The sequence below is a fragment of the Lithobates pipiens genome, unplaced genomic scaffold, assembly GCF_037356315.1.
Source record: "Lithobates pipiens isolate NorthernLeopardFrog02 unplaced genomic scaffold, aLitPip1_a1.2 Scaffold_27, whole genome shotgun sequence".
NCBI classification, from domain to species: Eukaryota; Metazoa; Chordata; class Amphibia; order Anura; family Ranidae; genus Lithobates; species Lithobates pipiens.
Genome location: NW_027507788.1, coordinates 26,480,554 through 26,495,724, shown reverse-complemented (window position 1 = coordinate 26,495,724; position 15,171 = coordinate 26,480,554). Strand labels below are relative to the sequence as shown.

Genomic DNA, 15,171 nt, shown 5'->3' with positions numbered 1-15,171 from the left:
CCAGTAAATTTTGGGTGTCATGCCAGTAAATTTCAGTCTGGTAGGTTGGCAACACTAATCAGTCCTGAGTTTGTCTGGGCTTTCAAAGCTCATTAATTTACGTATTTATACTGTCCACCTGTACTGAGCAGAGGACAACCATAGCATTTGCTCCAGACCTGTACATCCCTTTTGTAGCACTACTCCCTCAGGGGTTGCAGATGACCGGGCTCCCCACTCGTGCACAGCCAGGCAGCAAGTATTTTCCACACTTTCTCCAGACACAAGGAACAGTCTTTGATCTTGTTTTTTATGCTTTATTAGGGGTGATAACTTGGATGGGGAATATGAATCTTGGGATGGCCATCTTGATAGCAACAAAACCCTAACTGCTGACAGTCTTATTGAAAAGATGCAAAAGCCCCTTAAGGACTAGGAACTCTCAGTCCTTTAGAAAGTAGCACAAAGTGTTGTAGACTGCATCCAGGAGTACCTCCAATTCTCTTGCAGACATTGGTCCCAGCTCTACTAACTCTTCACCAGCCTCACCTGGCTGCCTCTTCACCAGTCCCACGTGGCTGCCTCTTCACCAGTCCCACGCGGCTGCCTCTTCACCAGTCCCACGCGGCTGCCTCTTCACCAGCCCATCCCGGCTGCTCTCTATTACTGCGTGCCATGACTGCTCCAGAGATCTCCCAGGACAAGGTTAATGAGAGATTTAAGCACAATGTTGTGTTTCAGAAGGACCTGCTACATGTGGCAGTCTTTCCCCTTGTCAGTCCCTGACTGTCCTGATTAAGGATAGGCTCAGGCGTGTTCTTGAGCCCACCAGGAAGCTTACACTGTGGAGCGCTAAATACAGGCAGTAAGACATTTCCCGATCCACGGCTGCACAAATATCGGTCGTCTCACTGCCTGTGAGGGAAATGTCTTGCTGCCTGTGATTAGTGATGCGCAGTGTAAGCTTTCTGGCGGGCGTGGGCACGTGAAGCTGCAAACACACCTCTGCCCATCCTTATGCCGTGTACACACGACCGGACTTTCCGTCAGAATAGGTCCGATGGTCTTCCCGGCAGACTTTCAACTGACTTTCCGAACGAATGGACTTGGACACCCACAATCACACTAAAGTCACGGATTTGACTGTGATGACGTACGACCGGACTAGAATAAGGAAGTTAGTAGCCAATAGCTGCCCTAGCGTCGGTTTTCGTCCGGACTAGCATACAGATGAATGGATTTTTCGACCGGACTTGAGTCCGTCGGAAAGATTAGGAAAAGATTCCAATCAAACTACAATACTGTCAGGATACTCCAAAGCTGGCCCGAGGTGGAGCTCCCCCCAGGGGGGGGTCCCCGACAGTCTCCTCAACATGACATTTCCATCTTCCACCCGACACCCAGCCAGCATGACTCATCCATATTTAAAAGCTGGCTCAGACACCATGCCAGGCCCACTGCCTGGGGATTGGCTGAGCTCCCCTATGCATGCAGATCAACCCTCCTGACCTCCACCCTCCAGCTTCTAGAAGTTTCTCCAAACTCCCAGAACCAGGGGGAGGCACCAGAGGCTTGCCTGTATGAGTCATCCAACTGACCTAATGTAAACCCATGACCCAAATAAGACTCACAAACTAAGCATGAGCCAAAACATACACGGTTCTAAATTGAATGATGGTTTTTTTCCATCCTACCTGAAAATGATCTGAACGGCTAGATATTGCTTAGGAAACTCAAGCCTGAGCACTGCCTTATAGATGACTATATTCTCCTATAATTGTAAGTCCTGACATTTTTTGGTGGCGTCAACAGATGAACGGTGTTGGGTTTGTCTTTTAGGGAACTAGGTTACTTTCCCCTGAATGGGACCAGTTAACAGAGCCTCTTTCATCATCTTGAGTGATTTTGACATGTAGTAGAAAACGAGACCTGTATCCTACAACATCCTGATTATGTGAATTCCTTACAGCAATCTAGTTAGGCCAAGGCTATACACAGGGATTATTTAGATTATGCCCCGTTCTCCTAACAGTAAGGCTGTCCACACACATTTCTATCTCATTGTTCAATGACTGTACAGTTTTCTATAGACTTTCCATTTTGCTGCGTAGGTTTGCTAAACAGTCCGTAATATATTCAATGAAGTAGGTCCTCCCTCCTTACCAAAGCAGCTTTGGGTGCACTGGCTTAACTTGTGACTTGTGCTTAACTTAGTATGCTTCATTACACCAGGATGTAAGGAGCTTAATAGAGATTAATTTAAAGACAACACAGGTACTTTAGGGAAACCACAGTGTGCCTGCTTTTTACTACTATGGGGCACTATTCTTCCCAATGACCGCAGTGATGGGGTACTATTCTTCCCATTGACCCCAATTATGGGCACACTATTCTTCTCATTGACCCCAAAGATGGGGCACTATTTCTCCCATTGACCCCAACGATGGGGCACTATTTCTCCAACTGCCCCCCCCCCCCCGTCTCCCAGAAGGACTGTAAATTGGCCCTTTGTTTAGAAGGTTTAGAGACCCCTGCTCTAGAACAGCGGTTCTCAACCTCAGTCCTCATGTACCTTCAACAGGCCATGCTTTGGGAATTTTCCTTAGCTAAACTGTCATAAATACCAAGCCATTGACATTGGTTTAAAGCATTTGTGCAAGGTGCGGAAAACCCTAAAAACATGACCCGTTGGGGGTACTTTGAGGACGGAGGTTGGGAACCACTGCTATAGAGAAACACTCATGCCTTGCCACGTGCAGGACAAAGTGACAGTGTCTTTGCATAAGGCACCCCCAGTCTTTTTGTAGCCACCTTAACTGCACTTCCCTACAAGATCCTCTGCACCTGACAAAAATGTGTGCCACAACACAGGAGGGATGTGACCTACCCTGTGACAGTGTCCAGGGAGGTGCAGTCGCCAATCTCCCAGGTTGCTGAAACAGTGCCAGCTGCTGAGGAGCAAAAATTAGTGAGAAAGCAAAGGGAATATAAAGTGATCAATGGTGTGTTTTGCAGAGACTATATCATTTACCCTACATGGACAAGGTAGCACTAGTCGAACTTTAGTCAAAAAATTAAGTCCCTACTAGATCACTTCTTGCTGGCCCCCTTTTCAGGTATAGCTATGTGAAACATAAAAAATAAGTGTCTATACCAGTGATGGTGAACCTTGGCACCCCAGATGTTTTGGAACTACATTTCCCATGATGCTCCACTACACCGCAGAGTGCATGAGCATCATGGGAAATGTAGTTCCACAACTTCTGGAGTGCCAAGGTTCGCCATCATTGGTCTATACTGTTTATGATTCAGTAATACCCTGCCTCACCCTGCTCTGCACATGCTCAGTTGGTCTCTAATTTTAGGCACTGATGAATTTGTAGAGGCCAATTTGCTGACAGCATTAAAGTGGAATTAAACCCTCCTATCCTTTACAGCCAATGAAGCTGCTTCTATTTGATCTGCAACTGCCATGATGCTGCACATGTGATCAGTTATGACACCAGACATTTGATGGTTTGACAGTTTGGTTGATGACACAAGCAAATGTGACAGTTGGCAATCCCGGCATTTCAAGAATGTAACTGTTTTTTGAAACCATTAAATCGATGGGTTTAGTTCCGCTTTATGATTTACTGCTGCTTAGGTGCTCTGGGCTCCAGGAAGCAGAAACGGGAACAATGCTGGAGGCAACTTGCAGCACACAATAATTTTGGCAGCATCAGGGTGGATTTAAATCACTAGTAAAAAGGTTTAATGTAAATAGACTGATTAAATCATCATTTTTAACCCCCCTGGCAGTATTCCCGAGTCTGGCTCGGGGTGAAAATTCAGCACCATTAGCGGTAACCCCGAGCAAGACTTGGGACCGCATCGCTGGATCCAGGATGAGTTTACTTGCCTTGTCCCCTGGATCCAGCGATGTCCCCCCGCTGTGTGAGCGAGCCGTCCTCCGCTCGATGTATCACATCGCCGGGCTCCGTTCCCTGCAAGCGTTGCGACGCACGGGGACGGAGATCGGCGCCAAATTCAAAAAGTAAAACGCACACATTACATACAGTATAATGTAATCTTGCAGATTACATTGCTGTATGTAATTATTTCACATCCCCTTTGTCCCTAGTGGTCTGCCCAGTGCTCTGCATGTAGTTTTATAATATAAAAACTGTTCTTTATGCCTGGAAACTGGAGATTGTCCATAGCAACCAAAACTGTCCCTTTACATCAAAAGAGGTTTTAGACCAGCTAGAAAACAGCGATAATAAATTGGAATCACTCGCAGAATTGAGCGATAGCGATTTGTGGGGAGATCCGTCATCAAACACTGAAAAGTAATGACAGCGACAATTCTGCAACTAAGCAAATTTCAGTGTTTTTGATTTGATTACATCATTGAATATTTTTTATTATTATTTGGTATAATTATTTATAGTTATTTATTATCCACTTGCCGACCGCCGCACGACAATATACGTCGACAGAATGGCACGGGCAGGCATATGGGCATATATATACGTCCCTGCCTTCCCGCGGGTGGGGGGCCCGATCGGCCACCCCCTCGCGATCGCTCCCGACGAATGGAAATGCTCCGTGACATCACTTCCTCTCCTGTAATGTAAACACATGCAGAGGAAGTGATGTAATCTCTCCTCCGTGTCGGTATTTTTAGTTGCGGCACAGAGGAGAGAGGATCGGTGAGTTGCACCAACACGACACTACACAGTAGAACATGCCAGGCACACTCACACCCCCCCTTCACCCCCCGATCACCCCCCAATTACCCCTGCCCCCCCAGTCACAGTGACACCAATTGCATTTTTTATATTTTTTTGCATTGGTGTCATTTGTGACTGTAATAACTGTTAGGGCAGTTAGGGTTAGCCCCCTTTAGTTCTAAGGTACCCCCTAACCCCCCCAATAAAGGTTTAACCCCGTGATCACCCCCCGTCGCCAGTGTCACTAAGGCTGGGTTCACATTGCAGCGGTGTACGAGATCGGATGTGATTCGCACCGCACTGCAGTGCAAATCACATCCAATCTCTGTGCGATTCGAGTTCAGCCATACAGATAGTATGGCTGAATTCGCGTCGCACCCGCCGCAAACTCGCACGGGACCCTTTTTTTGGTCCGCAGCAGAATCGGATCGCATGGGTGTTCACACCATGCGATCCGAGTTTGCAGATCGCACTGCGATATGCGAACTGATCTGGGGGTGTCATTAACATTTCACTGACACTCCCAGCAGTTCGCATAGGGCAGTGTGAACTGCCGCCGGGAGGCATGTGATGCGGGAACCCGCCGCGGATTCGTGGCGTTCCTGCATCGCTCCAGTGTGAACCCAGCCTAATAAGCGATCGTTTTTCTGATCGCTGTATTAGTGTCACAGGTGACGCTAGTTAGGCAGGTAGGTATTTAGGTTCGCCGCAGCTTTTTATAGCGCCAGGGACCCCCATATACTACCGCATAAAGCCCCCTGATTGCCCCCTAGTTAACCCTTTCACCAGTGATCACCATATAACTGTTACAGGTGACGCTGGTTGGTTAGTTATTTTTTTATAGTTTCAGGGCACCCGCCATTTATTACCTAGTCTCACTAGTGTACCCCTAAATTTAGGGGTGTCTACTTTCCAAAATGGGGTCATTTGGGGGGGGTTTGTGCCATCTTGGCATTTTATGGCCTTCAAAACTGTAACGCCCTTAGAAAGCCTGAAGGCGGTGCTTGGTTTTCGGGGCCCCGTACGCGGCTAGGCTCCCAAAAAGTCCCACATATGTGGTATGCCCGTACTCAGGAGAAGCAGCAGAATTTATTTTGGGGTGTCATTTCACATATGCCCATGGCATGCGTGAGCAATATATCATTTAGTGACAACTTTGTGAAAAAAAAAAGTTTGTAATTTTCCCGCAACTTGTGGCAAAATATAAAATATTCCATGGACTCAACATGCCTCTCAGCAAATAGCTTGGGGTGTCTACTTTCTAAAATGGGGTCATTTGTGGGGGTTTTGTGCCATCTTGGCATTTTATGGCCTTCAAAACTGTAATAGGTAGTGAGAAGTGAAATCAAAAATTTACGCCCTTAGAAAGCCTGAAGGCGGTGCTTGGTTTTCGGGGCCCCGTACGCGGCTAGGCTCCCAAAAAGTCCCACATATGTGGTATCCCCGTACTCAAGAGAAGCAGCAGAATTTATTTTGGGGTGTCATTTCACATATGCCCATAGCATGTGTGAGCAATATATAATTTAGTGACAACTTTGTGTAAAAAAAAACATTGTCATTATTCAATCGCTTGAGGCAAAAAAATAAAATATTGAATGGGCTCAACATGCCTCTTATCAATTTCCTTAGGGGGTCTACTTTCCAAAATGGGGTCATTTGGGGGGGTTTTGTACTGCCCTGCCATTTTAGCACCTCAAGAAATGAGATAGGCAGTCGTAAACTAAAAGCTGCGTAAATTCCAGAAAACGTACCTTAGTTTGTAGATGTCACAACTTTTGCGCAAACCAATAAATATACAGTTATTGACTTTTTTTTTACCAAAGACATGTGGCTGAATACATTTTGGCCTAAATGTATGACTAAAATTGAGTTTATTGGATTTTTCTAATAACAAAAAGTAGAAAATATCATTTTTTTTCAAAATTTGCGGTCTTTTTACGCTTATACCGCAAAAAATAAAAATCGCAGAGTCAGTCAAATACCTTTAAAAGAAAGCTCTATTTGTGGGAAAAAAAGGACGCAAATTTTGTTTGGGTACAACATTGCATGACCGCGCAATTACCAGTTAAAGCAGCGCAGTGCCAAATTGTAAAAAGACCTCTGGTCATTGACCAGCAAAATGGTCCGGTCTGAAAGTGGTTAAATTATGATTTAATTTTTTAAACGTTATCATACCGGGGATGTCTGCTAGACTCTGGTTTGGACAGATTTAAGTGAGTTATTCCTAAGAATTACAGGACTACAATATAAAACGCCAAATTTTCATGCAAAATAATGGTACCGCTTTCAGCACCTAAAATCCGAAATAATCATACCACCAGGGAGGTTAAAGAGCAACTGACATCTCTGTCCCTCAGTGGCTCCTCCTCTGACCTGCTGTTGACTCACCGACAGTCCCATTCAGTTTAATGGGACGGCTGGTGATGTGGCAGTGACACAACAAGGCGAGAGGACCTGGTGGCAGCTGAGTGGATGCCTGCTTACAGGCTTTGGAAGGATTACCTTCTTCCTCAGAGCCTAGTCTCTAAGGAAGAAGGTAATCCTTTGAAACGCGTCGGCAAGCAATGGTTCACACGTCCTCTCTTCAGGATCTGGAGACGGCTAACAGTAGACGGATTGTCACAAGCCAAAGATTGTTACAGTGTCGTTTTCTTTCCATCTTTGGGAGTAGTTTGATGTATTTATTAGAAGAAAAAATATTAAAAAGGATAATGCACAAGGCTGGTGCGCCCTCTTCTTTTTTTTTTTTTTTTTTCTATTCAGGTTTACATTGATTTAATAAATGCTGCTTGTGTTTCTCACAAAAAGAAAAGCGAAACGTATCTGGTCATGTGATCCCTATTGAAGAGGGTCACAAGATTATTTAACCAAAGAATGGAGCCTGGGGAAGAAGTCAGGAAAAGTTTGCATTGTTGGCCTTTCAGTGTGTATTTATCCATCATACCAAACCTGCGTTAGCTGTTAACATCTGAATTATGGTCCACTTATAAACACTGTTATTTTGGCTGAGCATGACTAGTGTATTTTTTCTTTTAAGGAAAATTTTATTTTTTCTTTTCATTCCAGGGTTCCCACTCCATCATAGGAGCGGAGGATGAAGACTTTGAGAATGATATTGAGCCGGTCAGTATTTGCTGAGCCTTCCAAATTTGCCTTTACTTTGGAATTGATGAGCACACATAGCACGGGTTGATTTTTCAATTACATTGATGTCATCATCCCCAGCCTGCTGATTGGACAGTGAAGGAGCAGCAGCTGACTAATAAGGTCACCCTGATGCTCGCTGTGCTCTCTCCTCCTAGCAGCTTACTTCACGGCAGAATAATTTATTGCACATGTGCTCTGCTTGTCCATTCATTCCTACGAAGCTTCTACATACAAGCTCCTATTTGGAAGCTCCATGGGAGTGATTGAAGAGTTCAGAACCCATACATTCACTTGGCTGGGGGTAATTTTGACAAACGGATGTGCAATCTGTCTTGCTGGATGGGATGGGTGGGGGGGGGGGGGTGTATAGAGCCAGGAGGTTGGGTGTGATAATGAAACATGGTAGATTTCAGATTGCATTTAATGTTGTCCCCTCATTGTCTTTACAGAATGTTGATGACCAAAGCAGCTATTTCCAGAGCATTGAACTAGTAAAAGAGCACCCGGCTTATATTATGGTGTTTCTACATCATGTTGTACTACAGTTTGACCCAAGCCCAGTGGTAAGATAACAGCTACTTGCCTGTACCATACCTGTGAAAATGGAAAGCCAGTGGGTAGAAAGTAGTGGTCAAAGATGGTTAGAATTTCGAACAAAAATTCTTAGGAAAATTTGTACAAAAATTCTCAGAATATTCAAATGTAGTTTGAAGGATTCAATTTGCCTTTATCATGAGATTTTGGAATGAATGGACTTTACTGAACAAAAACCACATACACTGTTAGAAATCCGTTTGTTCGAGAAAAAAAATCCATCCTTCTTCCTTTTGCGTTTTTCTCTTCACTGTGGTCGAAAATTAACATCGATTTGTCTCACTAATGATTAAAAAAATAAATCTTTCTTAGAACATTCTTTTTACCTAAGAATTTTTTATAGAATTATTACTCATCTATGGGCAGCTTTACAGACAGAAAAAAGAGAATTGATGTTGTGCCGATGGCTCTGCCAAGTGGTGCTGGCCCTTAAACTATTAGCCACAGCCCTAGCAACCTCTGGAACAGCCTTTCTCAACCTTTTCACCCCAGAGGAACCCCTGAAATAATTACCAGGTCTTGTGGAACCCCTGCTAAAACCAATCAGTGGGAAGAATGATCCCTTACAGTGGTGGCAAGTAGGAAGAATGCCCCTTACATTGGTGGCCAGTGGGAAGAGTGTCCCCTTACAGTGGTGGCCAGTGAGAAGAATGCTCCCTTACATTGGAGGTCAGTGAGAAGAATGCCCCCTTGCAGTAGTGACCAGTGGGAAGAATGCTCCTTACAGTGGTGACCAGTGGGAAGAATGCCTCCTTACAGTGGTGACCAGTGGGAAGAATTCCTCCTTACAGTGGTGACCAGTGGGAAGAATGCCCCTTACATTGGTGGCCAGTGGGAAGAGTGTCCCCTTACATTGGTGGCCAGTGAGAAGAATGCCCCCTTACAGTAGTGACCAGTGGGAAGAATGCTCCTTACAGTGGTGACCAGTGGGAAGAATGCCTCCTTACAGTGGTGGCCAGTGGAAAGAATGCCCCCTTACATTGGTGACCAGTGGGAAGAATGCCCCCTTACATTGGTGGCCAGTGGGAAGAATGCCCCCTTACATTGGTGACCAGTGGGAAGAATGCCCCCTTACATTGGTGGCCAGTGGGAAGAATGCCCCCTTACATTGGTGGCCAGTGGGAAGAATGCCCCCTTACATTGGTGACCAGTGGGAAGAATGCCCCCTTACATTGGTGGCCAGTGGGAAGAATGCCCCCTTACATTGGTGGCCAGTGGGAAGAATGCCCCCTTACATTGGTGGCCAGTGGGAAGAATGCCCCCTTACATTGGTGGCCAGTGGGAAGAATGCTCCCTTACATTGGCTAGTGTGAAGAATGCCCCCTTACAGTGATGGTCCAAATACCACCATTCCACACCGAACCCCCCAAAATTACCAGGTCTCTGGGAACCCCTGCTAAAACCAAATAGTGGGAAAATGCCCCCTTCCAGTGGTGACCAGTGGGAAGAATTCCAGCCTAACAGACAGCAAAAAAGATCATTGGTGTAATACTGCTGACTCTGCCAAGTGGCAGTGACCCCCGCGTTACAGAGGTACCTTTATATGGGAGGTCAATGAGCCTCAGGTGAGGGAATCCCTAGCAACCTCTGGAGGAATCCTGGTTGAGAATAGATGGTCCATATAGTAGCCTTTTTGTTTTTTTTAATTTAACAGTTAGAATTATGTTTTTCTTTATATTAAAAATGGTCCACGTTTTGCAGCATGTCCCCTACTGTTGTTCATGACCCTTTCTGTACATCTCTGCTCTGATTTGTCTGATTTGGCCCCCAATGGGCACACTTTGGGTACAATTATTTTTTTTTTTATGTAATTTTGTTATGAATGCTTTTAATAGTGTAAATTGTTTTATTTTTGTTTCATAGTTGCTATATAACTCATGCTATTTTAAGTGTATAACATTTTCTTCTCTAAGAAGTTACAATATTAGCGCATGTCATGTCTCCCCCTTTTTGTGTTGTCTTAAAATCTGGGAATTCTATTCAGTTTCCCAGGCAGACCAGGACAGGAAAGGTACTAAACACCAGAGTCTTGTATTTCATGTCTGTGAATTGTGTGTTTACTTGTCTTTCTTCCTTTCTTGCTGCTCTCAGAGGGTCAGCTCCATTATACAAGGTGTGTCTGACGGCTTCTTAATGTCTTTTGTCTGTCTCTTTACAACCATCACAACAATCCTACTTTTTGTCAAAATAACAAACGTATAGGAGGATGATACCTTTTATGTCTGATTCCACAAACCTTTTTTTTTTTTTTTTTTTTCCTAGGTTAGGGTGGATTTGGGAAGGTTAGGACACCTATTAGGTTTCTATTGCTAAACTAAAAATGAGGCAATGTTAACAGGTGGTCAGTGGGTCAATACAATTACCACTGGGCACACCAGCTTCGGTTTGGCAGCACCCCTAAAATGGGGAGATCCATAGTTGAGAATCCACACACTGAGAGTGCCAAATCTCCATAAGTTCAGAGTTTTTTTTTATTTTTAATAATTAATAATATTCAAATGTTTTTTATTGACTTTATGCAATTTAACAACCAATTACAAGGATAAATAGCAATAAAAAATAATGAATAATTACAGTTACAAAATCACATTCCATTCTGCCACATATCTCTCAATACAATACATACAACAGTGTTTAAAGACCCATAGGTGGTCCATGGCGAATATGAATGACCAGATAGGTTAGGAAATTTCAACAGTCCAAACTTTTTAATGATAAGACTGGTTCATAGCAAACAGAAAAATAAAAATCCAACACATTTCGGGTGCTAAATTGCCCTTCATCTAGGCTCAGGAATTTTGACTTAAAGCGGAAGTAACCCCATTCATAAAACCGTTTCATTTACGACATGTGCCAAAAATGTAACGCTCCCATTGGTTGTGCTCTCAACTAAACGGTCAAACCATCCAATGGCTGGTGTCATGACTGATCATGGCAGTTGTAGATTAACCACTTGCTTACTGGGCACTTAAACCCCCCTCCTGCCCAGACGAATTTTCAGCTTTCAGAGCTGATGCACTTTGAATGACAATTGCGCGGTCCTACAACACTGTACCCAAATTAAATTTTTATCATTTTTTTCCCACAAATAGAGCTTTCTTTTGGTGGTATTTAATTCTTTGGGAGTTTTATTTTTTGCTAAACAAACAAAAAAAGATGCAAAATAAAAAAAAATAAAAAGTCATGTTTAATAGTTTGTTATAAAATTTAGCAAACAGGTAATTTTTCTCCTTCATTGAAATGCGCTGATGAGGTGGCGCTGGTGGGCACTGATAGGCTGCACTGTTGGGCACTAATAGGCACAGATAAGGTGGCACCGATGGGCACAGATAAGGCAGTACTGATGGGCACAGATAAGGTGGCACTGATGGGCAAAGATGGGTACAGATAAGATGGCACGGATGGGTGGCATGGATGGGTGGCACGGATAGGTGGCATGGATGGGCACTGATGGGTACCACTGATAGATGGGCACTGATAGGTGGCACTGATAGGTGGCACTGCTGGGCACTGATGGGCGGCACTGCTGGGCACTGATGTGCACTGGTAGATGACACTGATGGGCACGGATATGTGGCACTGAGGTGCAGCACTGTTTTTGTGGCAGATTGTGGGCACTGATAGGTGGCACTGTGGGCACTAATGGGTGGCACTGTGGGCACTAATGGGGGGCACTGTGGGCACTAATGGGGGGCACTTTTTTATTCTATAGGTGGCACTGTCAGGGGCCGCCGGTGATCTGCTTCTTTTTTTTTTTCCTCCTCGTGCTGTCAGCGCGAGGAGGAAAAATAGCCGATTACCGGCTCTGTTTTGTCACATGATCAGCTGTCATTGGCTGACAGCTGATCACGTGGTAAGGGGTCGGGATCGACCCCTTGCTCGGATCCATGATCAGGCCAGTCTCATAGACTCGCCGATCACAGAGTGCGCCGCGCAGGCCGCTCGTGCACGGGACGACGTCAATAGACGTAGTCCCAGCAAAGCAGGTCCGTGCTGTAGCCGTCATTCGGCTATAGCACGGATCTCTAGAGGTTAAACAGAGGCAAAGATGGCAGCTTCCTTGGCTGAAAATGATAGGGGGGTTTACTTACACATTAAGTGGACTCAAATAAGCAGATACCAGATCTCATTTTATTTTTTTGCTCAAAAGACAGGTTATGCCAATGTAAATGGGTGCAGCAAAGACCAGATTTGCTGTTCTTGTCCCCATCAAGGAGATTTCCCAGTGCTTCTTGTGTCCAGAGATACAACACAAAGTAATCAGACATCTCCCCACAATGAGGGGAAATGCCCTCAAACAGTTGTTACCAGAACAAATGGCACTATTGGGAGATCCCCCCCCCCCCCCCATTTCTGTTATAGTAAAAAAATGTTGCGATTCCCCTCACTTTTGTTAAATGGTGACTGTGGACCCCAGAAAAGAGAGCGAGGCTAGACGTTCCCATTGGTAACACAGTCAACAACTAGAATCTGTCAGACGTGTTTGGATTTGCCCAATAGTATGAAGCCTGGCCGGACTTTATTTTACACAGCTTTTCCTATTACATACTACTTGAATTTCACAGATGGAGCTGTGCTGCTTGTTTTTGGACATTTTTGTAGTTTTGATCATTCAGTTTGTATAAGGCAGTACTTTGGATTTGGGGTTTCTTTTACTAGTTGATTTAGTCAAATCTATTGTGGGGAAAAGCAGCAGTTGAAACTTTAGTACTGTATTTTTTTTTTATGTTTATGTTGTATATAAGTCTGGTGTCTGTCTATAGCAGAGGTGTCAAACTCAATTTCACATTATGGTTGCCATCAAAGATCTGGTTGTATCTGTAAGACTAGGTGACTAGCACCCCACATCCAACCCCTTACATCAGAAGGTCCTCCACCCTCCCCTACATCACAGTGTACCCCCCTCACCTTGTTCTGCTGCCTGGAAGAAGCTGATGTGGAGCTGGGAAGCAGAAATTCCTGAGTCTGGAGGAACACCAGAGGAGGGCTGGAGTCAGCCACTGGAGTCTGCTGAATGCTGAGACCAGGGGAGATGGAGACAAGTGGCTGCATGGAGAAGTGCAAGATCTGGTGGGGGGAGTTCTCTCTTCCTCTCTGCTACCAACTGCAGAGACCAGGTGAAGGTGGAGACAAGTGGGGGGTGCCGCAGGAGAGGTGGCGGGGCCACATGAAATGGTCTGGCGGGTCGGATTGAGCCCACGGGCCTTGTGTTTGCTACATGTGGCCCAGAGTTAAGCTGGCCATAGACGGGACAAAATTCAGCTGGTTTAGCAGGAACCAGGCAAATTTCAATTTGTCTATGGGCAGGCTGGTTGCACTAAAGTCTATCTATTGATCAACTTCAATACAACCAGCCTGTTGGGTGTTTTCGCCCAGCTGCTGGCAGTGATCATTGTACTGTGCCAGTGGGGAGGGGTCCCTAAAGCAAAACACAATAGAACTGCAGGAGGGATTCCTTATTCAACACAGTCAGTCACCCGTGGTTGAAGGAAAGAAAACTGCATACTGTATGGTCTGCTTTAGACAAAATTAGCACCAACACTATCTAAAAGTGAAGAGGCTTAGGGAATATTTTTGTTTTTGTTTTATGTTATCCAGTCAATGGTCAAGGCAAAAATCTTTGTAGCTTTGGATAGAGAACCTCTGTTAGCCCTTGTACACACGGTCGGAGATTCCGTTGGAATGTGTCCTATCGGACCGTATTGTCGGATATTGCGACTGTGTGTGGTATGCATTGGACTGTTTCCTTCGGAATATCCGTCGGACCAAATTTAAACTGCTCCGATCGGACATACTCCGATCATGTGTAGCCTAATCCGACGGACAAAGTGCCACGCATGCTCAGATCAAATTCCTAGACCAAATCTATTGGCTACTAGCCTGAACGTAGTGCCGTCGTAACAAAATAACGTCATCACCTTATGTACAATCAGATTTTCCGACAACTTTGTCCGACCGTGTGTATGCAACAGTTTCGGACAAAATCCATCGGACAAAATCCGTCGGACAAAATCCAACGGATTTGGTTGTCAGAATGTCCCACTGTGTGTACAAGGGCTTAGGGTTTTTGCTATCTGTGCCTCCACTAGGGAGGTTCACCTCTAACTTCCTGTTCATGTGACGGATTTGAAACAGAACAAGACGCAAGGGGGGATTTCATTGAGGACACAGACAATATTTTAAACTTGATTGGTGTTCTAACCCTTTCCCCATTTAATCCAATATTAAAGTGAAGTAACAAGCCTTAAAAGGTATGTATACATTTTGATTGGCTGGCAGTTGGTTGGGTTATCCTATACCGCTCATAGACTCCAGTGGTAAGATCCCTGCACTTGAGCTACCAGCTTCACCCACCTATTATTAACGTCAGGTTCTCACTGTATTTTAAATGCAATATAGAAAAAGTGGAATACAATTGGATCATTACATGAGCAGTAACGGAAATGATATTTACTTTAGAGCAGAGATCTCAAAACGCGTGCTCCATCATTGGTGTCTGTAGGAGCAATAGTGTCCTAACGTTTATATCAGTGGAAGGCAGTATGCCCAATTGTTGGTGTCAGTGGAAGGAAAAGGGCCCCACTGTTGATATCAATGGAAAGAATGGTGCTTCGTTTCTGATTTCAGTAGAAGGAATAAAGTCTTGTATCAATGACAGGAATGGTGCCCTACGGGCCGAATAAAAACGGGCAAATGGCCGTCTCTGGCCCACAGTTTGGAGACCACTGTTTTAGAG

At 44.8% G+C, this 15,171-nt stretch overlaps 1 protein-coding gene across 6 annotated transcripts in view; it reads left to right on the top strand.

Annotated features, from left to right (window-relative positions):
- The window catches only part of ARHGEF1 (Rho guanine nucleotide exchange factor 1), a 194,227-nt gene that overhangs the window by 82,734 nt on the left and 96,322 nt on the right, over positions 1-15,171 (top strand). For all 6 annotated transcript variants that reach the window (XM_077456662.1, XM_077456660.1, XM_077456661.1 and 3 more), the window contains 2 exons: positions 7,761-7,817; positions 8,291-8,404. In XM_077456662.1, coding sequence (XP_077312788.1) covers positions 7,761-7,817; positions 8,291-8,404 — 171 coding nt within the window. The remainder of the gene's footprint in view (positions 1-7,760; positions 7,818-8,290; positions 8,405-15,171) is intronic.